General features: G+C 39.3%; 1 protein-coding gene across 1 annotated transcript in view; it reads right to left on the bottom strand.

Moving 5' to 3' along the window:
* Positions 1 to 12,620, bottom strand: part of zdhhc8b (zinc finger DHHC-type palmitoyltransferase 8b) — an 80,076-nt gene extending 67,456 nt beyond the window's left edge. Inside the window, exon 1 of the mRNA XM_016291915.1 lies at positions 12,217 to 12,620. Within this exon, the coding sequence (XP_016147401.1) occupies positions 12,217 to 12,320 (104 nt within the window). The 5' untranslated portion in view covers positions 12,321 to 12,620. The remainder of the gene's footprint in view (positions 1 to 12,216) is intronic.
* Positions 12,621 to 14,703: the final 2,083 nt, after the last annotated feature.

The raw sequence follows: 14,703 nt of genomic DNA, 5'->3' as shown, positions 1-14,703 counted from the left end.
GGTCATCCAAATGCTCTCTAGCAAACTTCAGACGGGCCTGGACATGTACTGGCTTAAGCAGGGGGCCACGTCTGGCACTGCAGGATTTGAGTCCCTGGCGGTGCAGTGTGTTACTGATGGTAGCCTTTGTTACTTTGGTCCCAGCTCTCTGCAGGTCATTCACTAGGTCCCCCCGTGTGGTTTTTGCTCATTTGCTCACAGTTCTTGTGATCATTTTGACCCCACGGGGTGAGATCTTGCGTGGAGCCCCAGATCGACGGAGTGGTCTTGTGGTCTTGTATGTCTTCCATTTTCTAATAATTGCTCCCACAGTTGATTTCTTCACACCAAGCTGCTTACCTATTGCAGATTTAGTCTTCCCAGCCTGGTGCAGGTCTACAATTTTGTTTCTGGTGTCCTTTGACAGCTCTTTGGTCTTGGCCATGGTGGAGTTTGGAGTGTGACTGTTTGAGGTTGTGGACAGGTGTCTTTTATACTGATAACGTGTTCAAACAGATGCCATTAATACAGGTAACGAGTGGAGGACAGAGGAGCCTCTTAAAGAAGAAGTTACAGGTCTGTGAGAGCCAGAAATCTTGCTTGTTTGTAGGTGACCAAATACTTATTTTACCGAGGAATTTACCAATTAATTCTTTAAAAATCCTACAATGTGATTTTCTGGATTTTTTTTCTCATTTTGTCTCTCATAGTTGAGGTATACCTATGATGAGAGGCCTCTCTCATCTTTTTAAGTGGGAGAACTTGCACAATTGGTGGCTGACTAAATACTTTTTTGCCCCACTGTATATCACGTCCTCTGTCCTCATATCCTCCATCACAAACAGTCACACAGATAAACTTGAAACAAGACAGGTTTCACACTGATGATGAAATTCAAATTCAGTTCAATTCTGCATTATTATAATTTATACAGCAAGAACTGAACTCATTTCTAAGCATTGCACAATCAACACCCACTCATTATTACTGCATATGTTTGCATGCACTCACATCTCTTTTTGGTTACTATATACTTAGATTTTTGTTATTTTACAATTTTGATGACTCACACACAATAACGTTTAAAAGTTTGGGGTCAGTAATATATATTTTTTATTATTCTACAACAATTCAGAAGTGACTAGAAAGTTTTTAGGTTGTTTCAAATGTATTTCAAATAAATGTTATTCTTTTGAATTTCCTATTCAATAACTTTCGAATCTACAAAATTATTAACAGTTACACAACTGTTCAACATTGATAATAAGAAGAAATTTTTTTGAGAATTAGAATGGCATATTAGAATAATTACTGAAGGACTGTGTGACACTGAAGACGGGAGTAATGAGTGCTGAAAATTCAGCTTTACTACCACAGGAATAAAAAATAAAAAAAACAGTTATTTTAAATAGTTAAACTGTTTTTACTGTATTTTTGATCAAACAAATGCAGCCTTGATCAGCATAAGTGACTTCTGTATATCTTTATTATTACCATTTCCACATATTGCATTATATATTCCATTTACATGCAAATATAATTAAATAATCATTTCAATAATTTAGTTATTTTAAGATTATGGTCCTTTGCTTGGCCAACTAACAGAAGTGATTGTCAATAGATATAGCAATGCTTTAGTACATTAAAACATTTTTTTTTTATTTAGTTTCATTTCTTTTCAGCAATCTGTCCTTGATCTGTAGATAACAGTTTCAGCCTATATGAAAAAACCATAGTGGCCCACCACCGATGTAACACACTGTATATAAATAAAATAACAAGCCCATAGGGGCCAAGCTGGCCTTTACATCACCTACATCAAAGCACCAGAGGCCAGAGGCACCTCAGAGACGTTTTCAGCACCTTCTCTCTGATGTGACAGTCTCCACGTGGATACTTCATCTTCTGGGTTCATAATAGCAGGCTTCGACTGAAAACACTTTATCTGACCGACTGCACCAGATATCTTATTAAACACACTGATTAAGTATTTAAATTGTGAGATTAGAAAGACCAAAAAAAAAACAAAAAAAATAAACCAAGAGCTCACTGCCCATTTTTCTGATTAATTAGTGCTTTGAAATACAGCAAAGGGCAACTATGACTTACTGCTGTTTTAATCAAACACAAGAATGCATTACTGCAAATGCAGTGAAACAGTAGGCGTAAAAGGCAGAGCGTTTAGAATGGGTGGAAAAGAGTGAGAAAAAGGAGGGTGGAGACCGCACGGGTAGGCGCAGCTGAGGTGGTTAAATGTGTTCCACATGTTCGTAAAAAAGTCAGAGGCTTTTCCAGCCAGTGGGCAGATGAATGGTTGGAAAGGGGGACGGAGAAAAAGGAGTAGCCCTACTCAATCAGCTCCCTCCCTGCCTGCCATCTCTTTCTCTCTCTTCCTCCTGCTCCACTTCCTCCCCTCTTGCTCCGTTGCTGCCCTTTTCACCTCAGAGGTAACATACATCCTCACACACACACACACACACACCAAGAGCTCCAGTTACCCCAGCCAGTCTGCACAGGCAGCCTCTGTGTTTTAGGGAAGATTTCCAGGCAGGCTATGATTACGAAAGCCAATAGAGGCACAGCAGAAAGACCGTATTTTTAGCTCTTGTGTGGGGTCAGGATCCTTTTGTGTATATAATAAGAGAGCAATCACCTGGATTCATTTGAGTGAAGTGTCTACATTCTGAATGCAAAACCATGCACCACCTAAAATTAATTTATGCTGATGAATGAATGGAAAGTACTGACCAAAAACAGACATATCTACTGGGGCATATGAAGCAAACCAAAGCCCAGCAGGACAATTAAGTTCATTATGAGTCTCAGAAGTGTGTACAGCAGGGATTCTCCATTTTTAATGAGAGGGAAAGCTATAACAAGGAAGCAAACAATCTGGGGAGATACTTGCCTTGGATATCCTAAAAATATGGTTTATTACCTTCAAACTATCCACACAATAACACAGAAAATTACACTCTTCATATGTAGTATGTATAGTATGTACAGTATTCACCATCATACCAGTATAATTACGTCTATTTCATAAGATCTGGGTCTGGATTCATGAAATTCTCCTTAAGTAAGAAGTAAGCTAAATATCTACAGTGGATCTAAAATATGAATAGTTAATTATAACTAGTTATGGTTAATTATTCATATTTCCCCATGAGCTGATTCGCTACATAATTCTAAGAAGTGCAATTCTTGAGAAGTTCTTCAGAAGAAGAAAATGACAGGCTTTGGTGTTATCTGACTGTAGTGGTTCATGTTGAAGACCCAAGTATTAGTAATATGTATTATGTGTAGCTATTCTAATGTTTATTTGATGCAACCCAACAAATTAATTGAACAGCTTACTTTTCGGGATTTAAGACAAGTTGGAGGTTATCCTAACTGTAAGGGGTTATTTATTTACAATGTTTTTTAAGAATATTCTTTTCAGGAATTAAATTTTTTTCTTAAGCTTTGTCTTTAGAACAATCTTAGGAAGAAAAAAAAAAAGATAAGAACATTCTCAAGATATGTTTTTTTGGGAATGCAAATATTCTTAAATGTATACTTAAGTTAAAAAAAAAATATTTATAAAATATAATTATAAATTATAAAATAATTTGTGGCAAAATAAATTATATTTTACCCGAGTTGTGAGTCTAAATTGAAACCAATAAGATAGAAAGAATGTTTTTAAGGCAAAAACAAAAACAGTGAACCAGTGAAGTCTGATTCACAAACAAATGACTCTTATGGGTCATTCACACAGACTCAAACAAATTAGTTCCTGGTTTGACAAATGCCTGAATGAACTCACTAAATCCATCAGACGAGTGTCCTGAATCATCATCGGACTCATTTACTGAACATCCACTTATCATTACTTTCAGTGTCTGTTTCAAAATGAAGCTTTGTGTATTTAATGTTCATGAAAAGTCAAAAATGATTAAAATTCACTACAAATAGGTACACATGATCATCAAAATTCACCTTAAATGACCTGTGCCGTCTCTGCTTGGGAGCCGTTTACAATCTTAACAACTGGTGTCATGATGTGATCTAACCCTAAAAAAAATCCTGCTGGTTTATGATACAATGGAATGCAGAAACAGTGAAAAGTTCAAGCCTCCTTTACAGTGTGCAAAACGCATGCATGTCGGCCAGCCATAGTGGTGGCTTTATCTGTTGTCACTTCTGCCATGGCATATTGCAGATGTCAACACCCTGCTGTGCTGGGAAACAGTGTCAGAAAATTCTCTTTCAAAAGCATCAGAACAAAATTCTTTCAGATGAGTACTATGTGCAATGATAGGATCCGCCGATTTGTCATACTGAATGGAGAACCATGTGGACACAAACCTCTTTTCAGCAGACCCTTGAGGGTCATCATAGCTTACAACTTACCACCAAACCAAGTTTTTCTGTGAGAAAAAGCTTTAGTTGTTCAGCTTGACTCTTTGAATTAGTTTTTAAAGGAACAGTTCACCCAAATATGAAAATTTTCTGGAACTTTTCCTCACTCTTAGGGCATCCAAGATATTGATGAGTTTGTGTCTTCAACTGAACAAATTTGGAGAAATGTAGTATATCACTTGCTCACCAATGGATCCTCTGCAGTGAATGGGTGCCGTCAGAAAGAGAGCCCAAACAGCAGATAAAAACATCACAATAATATATCAACTAACGCCTTGTGAAAAAAAAAAGAAGGAGGATGAAAGAATATGCACAGATCAAGCACCAACGGTTTGCAAAATAGCCTAAAATTTTGGATTTTGATGTGAGAGGACAACAGGGGATGGTCTTTTCAGTGGAGGAAGCGTTATTATGGATTATGGACTCATATTTTTGCCAGAAGCAATGGTTTAAAGTTTAAATGCCTTAATGATGGATTTGTTTCTTAAAACCACACAGTTTTTCACTTCACAAGATGTTAATTGATGGACTGGAGACGTGTGGATTACATGTAGATTATTGTGATGCTTTTATCAGCTGTTTGGACTTTCATTCTGACAGCACCCATTCACTGCAGAGGATCCACTGGTGAGCAAGTGATGTAATGTAAAATGTATCCAATTTTGTTCCAATGAAGAAACAAAATCATCTACATACATCTAGGATGGCCTGAGGGTGTGTATTTTAATTTCTGGATGAAGTAAATACATTTGTAACAAAATGGACGTGTCTTCATTCATTTGAAGCATTGCTTGCTCCATTAGATGCTAATGTTTTGTAAAATTATTACATGTCTCTATGGAATCCTTGAATCTGACATTCTGCGCTCCAATATTTTTGTATAATGAAAATCTCAAGTCTCCAATAGATCCACTCAGAATGCCTCACACTGACGGCACGGCATGCTGATCCGTCTGCATTATCTGAACCTGAGAGTGGCATACTGATGGGGAAGTCTGGCTGAAATGAGACTAAATGGCCTGGTCTTTATTTGTCTGACTCATTTTCAAAACATCAATATACAGACAGATGATGTTTAGGATAGATTGTCTGAAAGTTGCAGCATCAGCAATCAATGAAACCAGGTCCAACAGTTTAGCCATGCATACAGAATCAACAGAAAACAATAAGCATCAGTAAATCGGAAAACAGTTATTTTAAAGTGGAATAATATTTCACTATATTAATGGTTTTGCTATATTTTTATCAAATAAATGCAGCCTTGGTAAGCATAATAAACTTCTAACTGTTACTCCAACCTTCTGAATGGTAGTGTATAGGAAAGCAAAAAGGCCCATACACATATTCATCTATCATTCATTTCTCGACTGAGAGCCAACAGCTGCAGGTGTCAAAGTGTTACGTTAGAAATGTATGGTTATGCATTGGTGTAACTGATAATAGGGCATAATTGTATTTCTCAGAGGGTTCACAGACTAGTTTAAGCCACAAACAATCTTCCTATACCAAATTAACACCATCATTTGGATCAATCTTCATGAGCACCCCCTTTACTTAATGCCAGCTAACAGGGGGAAACAGATTTGATCTCATTACTGTCATGTAGCTTCTAGCTAAGAATACATGAGCTATGACGTCCAAAATTAGATTCTCACATCCATTCTACTGTGAGTCCCACATAGGGTGAGAGTGAGTCATAGCTGTTCTATTGTTTAAGCAAGCAGGGCTCTGAAAGAAACGGATATGATTAAATTTTTGTTTTGCAGTAGCTGAAAACTAAACAAATACCTAAGACACAGATATAAATGCAAAATAACTTCATAATCCTAATCAGAGTATTTTCAATAATCACAGAGAACTGAACAGCTATCCCTGTAATTCCAATTTCATTTTCACTAATTTACACCTGAAGAGTGGTAGATAATTGCTTATTTAATTATATGCTGTTTTCCCCATTCAGTACACAGATAATGATATGCTGCATTAAACAGAAACTGCACAGATAACAGCAATGAAGCCTTTTCAGAAGAGTTTAACTTTCATCTTGCATAGCTTCCTCTAGCGAATGCAAAAGAAATACAAATCATTTTAAATGAATGAGACTTAAAAGGCTGTAGCTAAATCCACAAACTGCTCATGGTTATAATTAAAGTTTATGGTCTGTATTCACGGAGCTTTATGAACAGTTACAGATCTGAGGTCAAGCTTTCTCCATCTTTCTGTGCATATGAAGGAAAACACAATAAAGATTCACTATTACTGGCACCTAATTCTTATAAGCAACCTTATGGTTATAGTAATATTGAAAAATTGGATTTATGGGAGCTGTACTTCTGAATTCTTAGTTCCAGACTCTTCCCTGATTTTAATAAGCTATCTATATTAGAGATTCATGGATATTCACCGACAATGACGGCAGCACAGCACTGTTCAACTGAAAACAAAAATGACCTAGATTGAAATCAAAATTGTTTATCCATATCCGCACTATGCGTATGAATAATGCAGCAAATATTGGAGAATTTGTGATGAGGATGTTTTAGGAGATTTAGGACTATTTATTGGTGATTATATTTGAACGCCATTCTTCTGTGGAACCAGAAACAAAAGAGGCAACAATGTTTAATGTATCTTTTCACCTGCACTTCTGGCTTGAAAATTCTGTTATCATTTATACTCGCCTGAACCATTCTTTTTGTTCAGCAGAACAAAAAAGAAAATATTTTAAAGAATGTCAGCTGGGTCCAAGGCATCACAGACTTTCACTGTATATGGACAAAAAATATAAATATAAAAATAAAAATAATAATATTAATAATAATGTTGTTCCAACACTGCATGATTTTTTTTCTGTTTTGGCACACAAAAGATATTTTGAAGAAAAATGACTTGTATTTTATGGAAGAAAAAAACCGAGATATCTTTTCAAAATATCTTCTTTTGTGTTCCAAAGAAGAAAGAAATTGTTGCCAAATCTTCTATGTGACTGTGGGCTACATCTCTATCCTCTACCCCTAAAACCACCTTCCTCATTCTCTTTCCGTTTTGCCCATCACTCCATCTCTCTGCACGCTGCAGTTTCTGAATGGCACACGCTAATAAATGCCGCTGTTCTGCTCGGTTTAAGTCTCCAGTCTGATGGATTCATTATCGACAGAATTATGTGCAATTCATCAGCCAAATATTATTCTCTTCCTGACAGTTTGCTAAACAAAAGCTGTCCATGTGTGTTATTAGACAGTTGAATTAATATATGGCCAAATATTAAAGATTAAGTGGACATTTGAATGAAATGGTGCTTGGTCAATATTAAACAAGGATTAGATCGCACAGTAATGTGTAAAAACAATCGTCAGGCCATTGGCGACCTCTGCAGGCCTTTGTTGTAGTGGATACTGTACATTAGCTCTATTGTTTATAATACATTATGTATTTCAACAGTTTTGTTCAATAAAACCATATGATTTCTTATTATACTAATTATTATTGCCTCATTGCTATTATATATGTATTTTAAATCATTTTAAAGGCTATTGTTTTATTGTTTTTTTTATTTCCAAATTCAGTTTTTTTCCATTTTCATTTTTCTACGTTTTAATGGTTAAATTAACTTGTATTAATCAAAAAGCCTGTCTAATTAAGTGAGTTTTACAGTTTTATCTTTACCAAATACTGTTTTCCATTATTTTCCGGATTCCATGTTAATGGTTCCATTAAATTTTAATAATTAAAAGCATCTCCAATTAATTGATTTTATTAAAAAAAAAAAAAAGTTTCTTTTTTCTTTTTTTGCAGAAATACTGCGCATTTACATTTTTCTCCTAAATAAATTCTGGTAAATAACATTTCTGGCAAATACTCCTTTAAAAAGTGTTTTTTGATAATTTTATTATTAGTAGACTATAATCCGTGGATATGTTGTCATTCTTACACTATAATACTGAACTTTGATTTCAGTGATTTGGACTATGAGATGGACACTTGCTTCTTGTGATGTTCTTGCACTCTATGTTGCACTTTCCTTTTGCTTTAAAAAAAGGATCTCATAGAAATTTGGATTGCATTTGGTTTAATAAAATATAGTTTAATAAAATATTCTTAAGTAAAATTGATGATTTTTGTGGGAAATTAATAGTTTAGATTAATCGATAAATTAGTCGATAGATTAATCTAAATAAAAATAGTCATTAGTGGCAGCCCTACTGAATTCACAAGAAGAGTTAGTATATTTTTTTGTATGCCAATACTTGTACAGGGTGCAAGTGCTTATCATGAAATCTAACAGAACAGCATAAACATATTACAGGCCCATTAACAAGAAAGCACAGCAGGGAATGAAGATAAACATAAATGGAGATGAGCACTTCATTAACGGCCTTAAAATTTAAACTACAGCCCATTATGTCACCATAATGTTTAGAAATACTACAGACCACAGGACATCTGCACACAGAACACTGTTAATCCAATCTGTCCCCCTTAAGGGAACAAGAGAAAGAGGTTAGACACAAATTAAAAGGGGGACACTATCTAAAAAAAGTGATGTGACATGTGGCGACCCATACTCGGAATTAGTGCTCTGCATTTAACCCATCCAAAGCCATTTATGCTGCGGCGCCCAGGGAGCAGTTGGGGGTTTGGTGCCTTGCTCAAGGGCACCTCAGTCATGGTATTGAAGGTGGGAGAGAGCGCTGTACATTCACTCCCCCCACCTACAATCCCTGCCGGTACGAGACTCGAACCCGCAACCTTTGGGTTACGAGTCTGACTCTCTTACCATTAGGCCACAACTCCACTTCAGTTCACACTGAAATGCTTTCAGATATGAAAATTGAAACTACTACACAAACCATTAAAAAAAGCTTTAAAGGTTAAATTTTTCTTCGTTAATTCAAATAAAGCTCAAATACCGAACATCATACTCACAATGGTAGAATCCTATTTCCAGCACTGAACAAAGACTATGCTACTTCATAATTCATCTTTTGACTTACTGCTAAAAGCAGTTTGGTCATAATTATAAAGCGATTGACTTCAAAGGTTCATTTTCTTTCCTCACATATGTGATGTTTCTTAAGAGCACTTGAGCAGTTCATTCTCTATGAAAATGAGGGACTAAACATGTTCCCTTTGCTTGTTTACCTAGCAAACTTTCAGATATTAAATCTCAGAAAAAAAAATTGATAATATGAATGTCGTAGAAAGCGGTAAAGACACTAAGAAATGTCTTAAACAAATGGATAAATGATTTATGGGAAGATCATAAAGACTGTGTCACAAGTCTCCTCACTCCACACCACTGTTCTCGACACAAATGCAGTGAGGTAGTGAGGCCATATGGGAAAACTAACTGAGAACAACCTTGTTAAGATCTGTGTAAATGCCTGACAACACCCAGATCCCCCATCACTTCTCACATTCAGGAGAAAGTCATCACATGGCCTTGTTGGCTTGAAGGTCTATCGACTGTTCTCTAGGGAGCAGTCAGTGAACAAGTGTGGCCTTAGGTACCGACATTAGCTTTGACGCTGCACATGAGTGCTGTTTTAAATACAGATGGCACTGTACAGGTTTTGGAGGTCTGATGCTGGACACAGATCTAACTTCTCAATGGCTACCAGAGGAAACTAAAAAAAACGTCTGTTTCCTATTATTTGCATAAGAAATTTAGCATGTAAAGGTCAACATTAACAACCCCTGTTTCCAAAACAGTATATTAATCCAGAGTATCAAACAGTAATGGGTCGAGCTCTTAATCCATTGATCATCCATCTGCTCCTAGCTCATGCTCACAGTGGGCAGTCGTGGCCTAATGAAAGAATTGTCGTTGGAGGGAGCACTCTCCAGCGCTCTCTCCATCCTCAATATCATGACTGAGGTGAGAGCCTTGAACTGAACCCCCAACTGCTCCCTGGGCACCACAGCAATATGGCTGCCCACTGCTCCGGGTGTGTTTTCGCTACTGTGTATGTGCACTTGGATGGGTGAAATACAGAGCACAAATTCTGAGTATGGGTCACCATACTTGGCCACACATCACTTCACTTCAAACCAGCACACACATTTATTATAGTCTTTATAAGTCAGTTTAAAAGCCCAAGTTCACCAGTTTTCAACCGGCAATGTTACAATGTTGGTAGTATAAGTAAATGAACAATGCAAGTTATTTTTCTGTTACCTGTGCCAAGTCTCTATTTGTAAAACATGTCATCCAGTGGATTTTTTTCATCTCCAGGGCTCTCGGGAAAATGGATAGTCTGATCAAGCCCAGTGCATTTTTTCCCGTTAGTTGTGGAGCACAGATTTAAAAATCTAAAAGTAAGTAAGTGATGTAAAAGTAACTTATTTTAGACACCACAAATGGGTAGGGGAATTATTCCCTAAATTATACAAGTGCCAAGATATCTCCAAAAACATCACGTCAACATATTCTGCAATCAATGCTAGTTAATCTACCATTTTTAAACCGTATTTTGCTATATCCTTTATAATTGTTATGGATGAAGCTTTATGACCTCATATTAATTATGAGACTATAGAGTGCTGTAGCCGTGATGTCAAAACCCAGAAGACTAATTTGGAATCCCTTGAGATCTTGCAATGGGTTTAACTTTTTATAACGGAATTTTTCAATTAATGAGTGGAATAAGGTCTGTGGTAAACAAAACTTGAGGATACTTGGCCATTCGGATTTAAAAATAAACATAACTGCTTCAAAATTCACATTTTCAGTATGGGTGAATGTCATTTATTTTAGAGAGAAAAACGTTGAAATATCATCAACTTATATTTAGGCTACCACAGACCTTGTTTTACTCAAAGTGAAAAACACCATTAAAAAACCAATAGAGAAATCTCAAGGGAACCCATGGCTTTTCGGCTTTTGACATCACAGCTGCAGCACTTTATACTGAATATTTTGAAAAAAAATCATACAAAAAAAGCTTAGAAGAAATTGTGATCTACTGACCTAAACCACAATTTAAAAATAAATAAATCATCATGACAGCTCAATCTGCAAGATGCTCATTCTACAAAACACACTAAGAGCGGGTTTATGCTTGCAAGATGATCAAATAAAAACGGTGTACTCCTGACTGTAATCTGAAAAAGAATAATTAAAACACAAGTGATCCAAAACACTGAGCCTAATGTTGATTCTTCAAACAACTGCTTGAGTAAATCAAAGCCTGTCACTATCTTCTCTATCACACTCACTGCTTGATGAACGCCTCAACGTTAAAGCAACTTCCTGGCCATCAATACACTTAAAAAGATCACTTTATGCTGATCTTTGATAATGACTTTAGCCGTGCATAGTACGAGAAAGCTTTTGAAGCAAAGATCAATGCACTCTGCACATTGAAGCCATATGCATTTAAGCAATGTCTATGAAATTATCTGCATACAATATCGTTCAGTTATATAAAGTATGGGAGTGCCAAAACCTATCACCTTGAAAGCACATTACATTTAAAACTCAATGCAATGAATGAAAAGAACAAAACTGTCTACAAGCATCCAATAACAGGCAGTATATGCTGCAAATAGTCCATCAAAGAATATTCTGTAGCACAAGAATTTTAAGAAAACCAGACTTTTCTGCTGAACTCATTTCACATGTGAAATCTCATGTGAAATCCCTCCCCCCCCATCACTTCGTATGCACATCAACTGTCTAAATGAAGAAATCAGAGAAATAGCTCAAGGCGTTTAGTCAAATCACAGGCCTTGTGGTCATTTAAATGTCATAAAACTTAGTCCAGTTAACAGCCCACAATCACTCCCAGCGTTTCACGAAATAGCGCGTGAATGAAATCGCCGCAAACTTACGTGAAAACGAAGAATAAAGTAGTGGATCCCACCAGAAGAGTGGCGGTAGTGGACACCGGGATGTATTTGGTGGGTTTAAATCTTTTTCCAACGCTGTTGGGCATTCTGTAAATCCCACATTCCTCGTTTATTTGATCCCTGTCGTTAGCCGCACGCAAACACGAACACAAATCCTGCACCGTTCAGCGCGTAACGTTACCGGCTAAACGTTCATTCGCTCCGTCACATACACCGTTAAATCGTGATCCTTGAATACGAGGCACAAAATCCCACCCAGCTCTATTCAGCCCACTGCTGAGGTCACTGCAATGCTTGAAAGGTGGAGCCAGCCTCCACTACGCAAATAGAGGCGGCGACACACGCGCGCTCCATCAGCGGGGCCTTGACTTGACGCGTCTTGAGGTTTGCAAGCGTCGCAAAGAGACTTGGGCTTTTTACTATGGAGCAATCACACTCGGGGTGGTGTTGAGACACAGACACAGACACACACACACACCTCTTCTTACTAAAAGGGAAATCATGAATTAAACCTACGAAACCTACCTTGTTTAAAATCATATTAGTCGAATATTAAAACAGATGAGATTTGAAAGATTAAGTTTGGAGGACACTGCCCACTGAACAACCAAAGTTTCAGTGGGTTTGTGATGTGATGTGGGCATCATGTGACCTCTAGCGGCAGATTTGGAGAATTATCCAGTTTACCCCTGTTGAAAAAACCAGCATATGCTGGTTATGTTTTGATGCTGGTTTATGCTGGTCCTTTGCTGGTTTACGCTGGGCCTTTGCTGGTTTACGCTGGGCCTTTGCTGGTTTACGCTGGGCCTTTGCTGGTTTACGCTGGGCCTTTGCTGGTTTACGCTGGGCCTTTGCTGGTTTACGCTGGGCCTTTGCTGGTTTACGCTGGGCCTTTGCTGGTTTACGCTGGGCCTTTGCTGGTTTACGCTGGGCCTTTGCTGGTTTACGCTGGGCCTTTGCTGGTTTACGCTGGGCCTTTGCTGGTTTACGCTGGGCCTTTGCTGGTTTACGCTGGGCCTTTGCTGGTTTACGCTGGGCCTTTGCTGGTTTACGCTGGGCCTTTGCTGGTTTACGCTGGGCCTTTGCTGGTTTACGCTGGGCCTTTGCTGGTTTACGCTGGGCCTTTGCTGGTTTACGCTGGGCCTTTGCTGGTTTACGCTGGGCCTTTGCTGGTTTACGCTGGGCCTTTGCTGGTTTACGCTGGGCCTTTGCTGGTTTACGCTGGGCCTTTGCTGGTTTACGCTGGGCCTTTGCTGGTTTACGCTGGGCCTTTGCTGGTTTACGCTGGGCCTTTGCTGGTTTACGCTGGGCCTTTGCTGGTTTACGCTGGGCCTTTGCTGGTTTACGCTGGGCCTTTGCTGGTTTACGCTGGGCCTTTGCTGGTTTACGCTGGGCCTTTGCTGGTTTACGCTGGGCCTTTGCTGGTTTACGCTGGGCCTTTGCTGGTTTACGCTGGGCCTTTGCTGGTTTACGCTGGGCCTTTGCTGGTTTACGCTGGGCCTTTGCTGGTTTACGCTGGGCCTTTGCTGGTTTACGCTGGGCCTTTGCTGGTTTACGCTGGGCCTTTGCTGGTTTACGCTGGGCCTTTGCTGGTTTACGCTGGGCCTTTGCTGGTTTACGCTGGGCCTTTGCTGGTTTACGCTGGGCCTTTGCTGGTTTACGCTGGGCCTTTGCTGGTTTACGCTGGGCCTTTGCTGGTTTACGCTGGGCCTTTGCTGGTTTACGCTGGGCCTTTGCTGGTTTACGCTGGGCCTTTGCTGGTTTACGCTGGGCCTTTGCTGGTTTACGCTGGGCCTTTGCTGGTTTACGCTGGGCCTTTGCTGGTTTACGCTGGGCCTTTGCTGGTTTACGCTGGGCCTTTGCTGGTTTACGCTGGGCCTTTGCTGGTTTACGCTGGGCCTTTGCTGGTTTACGCTGGGCCTTTGCTGGTTTACGCTGGGCCTTTGCTGGTTTACGCTGGGCCTTTGCTGGTTTACGCTGGGCCTTTGCTGGTTTACGCTGGGCCTTTGCTGGTTTACGCTGGGCCTTTGCTGGTTTACGCTGGGCCTTTGCTGGTTTACGCTGGGCCTTTGCTGGTTTACGCTGGGCCTTTGCTGGTTTACGCTGGGCCTTTGCTGGTTTACGCTGGGCCTTTGCTGGTTTACGCTGGGCCTTTGCTGGTTTACGCTGGGCCTTTGCTGGTTTACGCTGGGCCTTTGCTGGTTTACGCTGGGCCTTTGCTGGTTTACGCTGGGCCTTTGCTGGTTTACGCTGGGCCTTTGCTGGTTTACGCTGGGCCTTTGCTGGTTTACGCTGGGCCTTTGCTGGTTTACGCTGGGCCTTTGCTGGTTTACGCTGGGCCTTTGCTGGTTTACGCTGGGCCTTTGCTGGTTTACGCTGGGCCTTTGCTGGTTTACGCTGGGCCTTTGCTGGTTTACGCTGGGCCTTTGCTGGTTTACGCTGGGCCTTTGCTGGTTTACGCTGGGCCTT

The sequence above is a fragment of the Sinocyclocheilus grahami genome, unplaced genomic scaffold, assembly GCF_001515645.1.
Source record: "Sinocyclocheilus grahami isolate Dianchi unplaced genomic scaffold, SAMN03320097.WGS_v1.1 scaffold278.1, whole genome shotgun sequence".
In the NCBI taxonomy this organism is placed as follows: domain Eukaryota; kingdom Metazoa; phylum Chordata; class Actinopteri; order Cypriniformes; family Cyprinidae; genus Sinocyclocheilus; species Sinocyclocheilus grahami.
The sequence above is the reverse complement of the archived record's forward strand: the minus strand, read 5'-3'. Positions and strand labels throughout refer to the sequence as shown.